Source organism: Chenopodium quinoa, unplaced genomic scaffold (genome assembly GCF_001683475.1).
Source record: "Chenopodium quinoa cultivar QQ74 unplaced genomic scaffold, ASM168347v1, whole genome shotgun sequence".
Taxonomy (NCBI): Eukaryota; Viridiplantae; Streptophyta; class Magnoliopsida; order Caryophyllales; family Amaranthaceae; genus Chenopodium; species Chenopodium quinoa.
In genome coordinates this window covers 281532-288436 of record NW_018744124.1, presented here as the reverse complement: position 1 = coordinate 288436, position 6905 = coordinate 281532, and the positions used below count along the sequence as shown (strand labels likewise).

The following is a 6905-nucleotide window of genomic DNA, read 5'->3' as shown; positions in this document are numbered from 1 at the left end:
TTTATAGAGTTTGAGAGTCCTATTGACATCATGTATGATGTCAACAACTTGGGGGTCAAGGAAGTTTATGAGGTCATGTTATTGACATCATGTATGATGTCAACAACTTGGGGGACAAGTATTCAAGTTTGTAAGAGAAGTTTGTGACTTTGGTCATGCTTTAGGAGTAAGAAATGGACTTAGGTCCTTTGGCAAAGAAATACTCAAGGTAGAAAAAATCTTATTTTCGGCTACTAAATTCCCGGCTTGCATATCAAAATCTTTTATAAAACATAATTTTAACCAAATGGTTTTCGTAAATAAAACTAAATGAAATTCTTTTAATTTTTGTCACTTTAAAACATAATAATATGTATTATTAATAAATTATGACGTATTCAAGTCAAAACATAATTAATATTTTATAAAACGAGTTTAAAAACACGGGGTATTACAATTATAATCGAAGGGAACTAAACTACTAAGTGTAAAAGTGGGAAAGAATAAAAGTAGGAGGAGAAACAATGAATTAAAGGCCTAGGGCATAGGTTCACCAATAAATAATATTCCAGGGTAAAAACATAATAATGAATCATCAATGCATACATTAATCAGATTATAAAGGTCTTTCGCTACGTATTACAATCACACAGTTAATTTACCAGTATTAAATCTCATCTCTCGAATCTCGACTTAACCATATATAAATTAACCTGCCTATTAAAACTAGACCTAAACATCAATTCTCATCTGTCGAATCTCGAATCAATATTGTTAAACTCATGCATGAAAGATATCTGCAAATCTAGTCACAGAGCATTAAATCAATCAATAGAAAATTAATCTAGCATTGACAATTAACAACAATAAATTACCTTTTCATATTATTTATGGATCCCCACATACCCTAGAAATAAAACTACTCACACATAATTAAATCTAAACTAATCAAAGTAATAAAACAAGACATGATCAAAAGAATAAAATAAATAACTAATATCAAGAGAAGAGAAATCGTTACCAAATAAATATGGAATTAAGAATAGAGTTAAGAACAAAGTATATGAGAGAGAAACTAATCTAAAAGCTAAGTAGAGAGAAATCTAAGAAATAATTAAGAAAGAGTAAAAGAAAGTCCTAAACTCGTTTTACGGAGAAGTATTTATACTCCGTAAGAATCCTAAACTAAAATAAACTTAAACGACGCTAATCGTCTCCTAACAATAACATGCGCCCGATCGGGCGCCTTTTCTCCATCATACATTTCTCGCGCCCGGTCGGGCGCGAGTTCGGGCGCCACCCTTGCTTCCCTCGCCCGACCGGGTGCGCCTCCGGGCGCCAGCCTCTTTGGCCGGGCGGCTCTCTTGGGCCACTATTTGGACTTCGATTGGGCTCTAATTCTTCGGGCCAATCTGGGTTTCCTCTTCGGGTCTTGAATACTCGGTCCAAATGCCCCGGTATCACATATACCGAGCCCTTAATCACCGGTTCGATGGCTCTAACCGGCCCTGGGCTATAAAAACTGGTCGTGCTTCTCCAATGCTCGTAATTGCTCCATAATATCTCGGGAAAATGCTAAAAAAGTGCAAATCCCTGCAAAAGTCAACTAAATCTACGAAAACACTAGAAAACACCAATTAGTAATAAAAGTGGCTCTAAAGAGCCAAAAACACAACTAATTATAACCAAGGAATGGGGGTAAAATACTATATAAAATAGACACATCATGTATAACAATTGTTGTTTTTAAATAGTGGTATAACAAATATAATTGGGTTATAGTTGAAATCTTCCATCAAGCGCCAAACAACATAATTGGATAATCAGGCTAAAAGGATCAACATTTTTTTTTTTTCACACGATTGAAATCATTTTAACACTCATTTTTTCTAGCTATAATCACACAAATTTCTTGACAAGTTTGGCTAAAAAAAACTATAAAAAAGTAAACGCATACTCCTCCAAATTAAAGAATTACAAAGAAACCCCGCTTTGACTAGTATCATCCTCCTTCATTCATTCCTTCTCTCTCCCTTACCCTAATTTTCTCGCTAACTCCTAATCCATGACTTTGGATTTCCATAAAATAAACTACACTCTAATAATGTTCTCTTATAAAGGTTCAAATTTTCTTCTATTTTACTTTTAAAATATAATAGTACTAAAGTTTGTTTTTTTTTTTTTTTTTTTTTTTTAATTTTTTTTATCGCCGTGTTTATTAGCTTTCATGGTATTGCTAACATTACATTATAAAGTCAATTTATGTTAACACCCCATATATCCATTTATCATTTGTCTTAAAGTTCTTCCTATCTCTTCTTCCCTCATTGTTTTCCCAAGCCAATTACCTTCCACTACTTATTACCCTCTTTAATAAGATTTTCTTAAGTCTCCCCCCTCCCCTTTATAATATATGTCTATTCTTCCGTTGTCTTTCTCTTTTTCTCTCTCTTTCCCCCTACATGCATTCCCTCCATGTTGTTTAAGTTTTCTTTCCGCCCTTTCTCATATTTCCTTATATATTAATCATTAAAGTAATGAATCGGCAAACATGAAATCACCAATGATGCAATTAAAATAAATGAAGGAAATATTTTCCATGACACATATGTTTTTTTATATATTGAAAAAAAATATATTCAAAGTAAAAACATTTACTAAAATAACAATTTTTTCCCCATTAAAAATCAAAGTTTAGCATTTGTTAAAATATTAAAAAAAAATAAAAAAATAAAAAGTTAACTCAAAGGTCTGAAACCGCCTCTCCTCTTCCAATTTTCCTCCTCTTTGCCCCCATTTTTTCCCTTCTAAGTTCTAACGGTAAATAAAATACAAATTATATTACAACAGCTGGATATAACAATATCCAGTTGCTCATTTCAGTTTAAATTTTGTTCTAATTTTTAAATTGATATCTCCTTCAGAAAGAAAAAAAAAAAAATTCATGGAAGAAATTCAATATGATCTGGAGCAACACTACAATGGTTTCTTTATACCATTAATGGCGGAACTTAGGATCAAAAAGGCATTGGACTGGAACCCAATTTCGAATTGGGATAAACCGTGCGTACGACAACCTTCTTCTCTATCTCAATTGTGTTTGAAAAATCTGACAAACTTTGCAGATCAAGCAATCGAAAGTTTTGACGAAGTTCCCGATTTGACGCGTCGATTAATCTCTGAAGAATTTTACTATTTGAAGAAGATGAATCCAAGAATTTTTAAACTTCTCTGTAATGTTGCGGATTCGAAAGAAATATGGTTGAAAGATTGTTCTGGGTTTACCGAAGAAGAACTAATTGATGGACTTCAGTCAATTAGAACAACATATTTAGAGGTGAGAAAGGTTTACATTTTCATTGTTTTTTTGGTTTTTCTATTCTGGTTTTAAATTGATTTTTTTTTTTTTCAAGGTCTTGAAGCTAGACGGTTGTGGGTCATCTTTTACTGATAACGTAGTACGAAGTCTCTGCAATATTTCATCTGAGAATCTTACAACACTCTCAATCAGAAAGGCTAGTTTATCTGATATGGGATTGCAGAACATAATCACTAATTTCAAAAACATAACATCGTTAAATGTTGGGGGGTGCTACATAAGTGCTTTGAGTATGAATCACATTTGCTCTGTATTGGGCAAAAATTTGCGCAAGTTGTATCTTGATGGTTGTAAATTTGAGGATATTCAAGTTCTGGCTTCTTCAAAAAAAAATTTTGAGTTTAGATTTCCTTTCGATTTCCTATTTACATGACCTTTCGGATACAATTCTGGAATCTTTCTTGGCTGCCAATGGAAGGAGTTTGAGTCGACTAATTCTTAATGACTGCAGGTGAAATCTGTTTTATCTTTAGTAATTATTTTTAATTTTTATAGATCGATCGTAGTATGTATATTAACTTTTGTATGTATGTTTATTGACATTTATCAAGATAGTATTTATGGAATATATTCATGTTAAAATATATTATGTAAAATAGGATATAATATTTCCTAATTATCTTTTATCTCTAGGATTTCCACAAGATACAATTTTTATAGATTTAGGAACCGTAGAATATTTGTAAATATATATATGAGGCCTTTGCTGCCAAACTAATCAGAAGATTGAGCATTCATCTAACTTTACAATGTTAAACTGTCCAGTCATATTACATATATTGGTGTCAAGAAGATAGTTGAATTCTGTGCTCATCTATCGGAGCTTCATGTATCGATGACGCCTTTTACTATGAGGAGTTTATCATATATTTCTAGACTAAATCTGCGCAAGTTGGACTTCAGTGATCAACAAAGTGTCAGGTTAGGTTGCGAATATATAGTTTTGGCGTTGGAATTTATGTGTTGACATTTGACAGTCTTGTGTTGTTGCTTGAAAACAGTGATGTAGCAATCGCAGCATTCATGGACGCCTCAGGAGCATCGCTAATATATCTTAATCTTAGACACACAACTACAATTAGCTATCATACAGCTAATGCCATTGCCTTAAAGTGTCAGAATTTAAGAATTCTGGATGTTTCGTTTTGTCTTGGACTTACTGACAATGAGCTTGGGAATATTGCTGACAGATGTATGTTGCTTGAGGAGATTCATATTATGAATTGTCATAAGGTGAATAGTGTTGAATATTGATTTTGATGCATTTGTTACACACACATTTAAACTAAGTTACTAACTAGTAGTATTGTTGAATGTTGCTCAGGTTACCCACAAGTTCAGAAACGGACACTCAAATTCTTGCCTTAAGATCATTCACAATGGAGGAACCAACATTTTAACTCATACACCATCTGCTCTAAGGTTTTCACCGAGTAACTTGGCCACTACTCTGAGCGAGGACAATTAAGGATGATGGAGAAAGGCTTACTTTCTAGTAGTGATATGTGATAGTTATGATACTGAGTAGAAAATGGCTTTGACTTTTAGCCTTCTTGTTAGGTAGATTTTTGGCAAGTATTTCTTACTTGATTAATGCTTTGGAGCATTACAGCATGCAATTCTTTTTGTTTTAATAACACTCTGGTTTAGACATTTACAATGTTCTAATATAGATTTCGATCGCTAATTAGAGTAATTACTGCTGAATTTATCTGTACAACTACTATCAATCTATGTGTATATGTATACATGTAGAATTTGTTAAAACAATTTGTTGTGAAAAAAAAAAAAAAACTTTTAACTGCGAATATGAATTTTTTGCCGGCATTAGTAATATTAACACATTTTTTTAATATAAATTTGTTAAAGCAAATAGTGTGGTCGTGTGGATAAAGCAAATTGGTACAAAAAAACAAAGGTTTTAAAAGTACATGTGCAATGTGCATAGAGACAAGACATGGTTTATTATAACTAAAAACGTGGTACGGAGTAGAGATTAATCTCTTCGTTCAAACCAATGGCTCAAATTGTCTCACTTTACATATTCACCCTATCCCTTTATGGTGTTTGTATAAAAAGTTACAATTGACAATTTATAGTCCAACCTATGATATCATAGAGGTTTAGGTATTTAAGCTTAACTAGTTGTTAAACCGTGCACCAAGTTAAAATTGCCTAATTGAAAATTGTTTAGAAGCATAAGTAGCATATTTAACCATCTAATTACACAAGCAAATAACATATTCCTTACAATGCAGCTAGGGCACATCACAAAAGATGGTAGGTGTGTTTGCTAGCAACACGGACCATTGCCCATATTCATGTAACAAGCCCCGATGTTCTAGAGGCACTATCTATGCTAACCTGAATACTAACAAAAATAAGTCTAATTATGCCACAGGAAAAAGCGATATGTTAACATTACATAGTATTGTAGAATGTAGATGCAAGCTAAGCATGGTGGCATTGGCTTAGCAGAGCTTACAGGAGTTGTTCCTTCACTCATCAACAGAAAGGCCAGCAGGCGAAGGAGATGATTCTTCAGTGTCCAGGGCTTTTGGGAACATTCTGCAACACCAAGAGCTGGTTGTTCAGCGTCTAGAGGTTTCTGGGAACATTCTGCAGTATCGTTTTCTTCAGGTGAAATAGCAGCAGGCAAAGGAGCAGGGGCTTTGCTCTTCTCTGGTTTCTGGGAGCATTATGCATTATCAGGCTCTACTTCAGTAGCTTTTAAAGCCCTTTGAAGAACATTGCTTTGTGACAGCCCTGTTGTGACCAACTTTGATCAGGAAAAAATAAAAAAAGGCTTTTGCGTTTCCTGCAGAATAAGTTGTTTTTGTGCCTTTTGGATTAGGCATTTTGCTGATTGTTTAGGCTAAATGTATGAGAAAATAAGGTAGTTGAATGTAAATCAAATTTTGAAAGCAAAACCTCAGCATAAGCTACTGGATTGAGACATTGACTGGACACTCCACATTCGCTCACTACAGCGAGACCTCGTGTTGGCAGATTTTCCTGGCAACTGGCAAGCATCTGTCTCTATGAGTCAATAATCAATAGCAAGGATAATAGCCTAAAGAGCAGGTAGGGAAAACGAAAAGTGCTACTAAGGCGCACGCTAATAAAAGATTGGATTATGTTTAGAATCGGGCTAAGCACTAATTATGCCAGCACGAACCGTAGTTTCATGCAGCAAGTTCTTTAAAAACAAAGGGTGATATGGAACAAACCTCAATAAAAACTATACAAGAGCTCGAATAATATATGGGAGGTGAAGGGAGAGGGTATCACACAAAGTAAGGAAAAGCAAACCTAACAGTATAAACTTGGAATAAGGAAGTAAAAGGTCTTCAAACCAAGCAGTAAATAGCAAAACCAAACCAATTACCCATCAATTAGGCAGTAGGCACAATGAAGGCACGGCATAAACTTAGATCCTTAAGCAAGAGCAAATAGCCTATTGCAGCAACACCTAAAAAAAAAGGACAAAACTTGATTCTGAAGCCTTTTGCAGCATATTGGTAATCAAAGGAATAACAAAAGCAAA

The 6905-nt window shown here is 34.0% G+C and overlaps 1 protein-coding gene across 1 annotated transcript; it reads left to right on the top strand.

Annotated features, from left to right (window-relative positions):
* Positions 1-1581: 1581 nt before the first annotated feature.
* On the top strand, positions 1582-5142 carry LOC110692642 (F-box/LRR-repeat protein 4-like). The gene is made up of 4 exons (XM_021869674.1): positions 1582-3809; positions 4124-4279; positions 4360-4591; positions 4683-5142. Exons 1-4 carry the CDS (start codon positions 3643-3645, stop codon positions 4824-4826), a joined length of 699 nt encoding a protein of 232 aa, XP_021725366.1. The 5' UTR covers positions 1582-3642; the 3' UTR covers positions 4827-5142.
* The last annotated feature ends 1763 nt before the right edge of the window (positions 5143-6905 follow it).

What these genes read in the sequence shown, in the direction of transcription:
- LOC110692642 (XM_021869674.1), top strand. Translation starts at nt 3,643, where the DNA reads ATGGTTGTAAATTTGAGGATATTCAAGTTCTGGCTTCTTCAAAAAAAA. An exon ending in AGTGATCAACAAAGTGTCAG is followed by an intron (nt 4,280 to 4,359) that starts GTTAGGTTGCGA and finishes GCTTGAAAACAG; the next exon opens with TGATGTAGCAATCGCAGCAT. An exon ending in ATATTATGAATTGTCATAAG is followed by an intron (nt 4,592 to 4,682) that starts GTGAATAGTGTT and finishes AATGTTGCTCAG; the next exon opens with GTTACCCACAAGTTCAGAAA.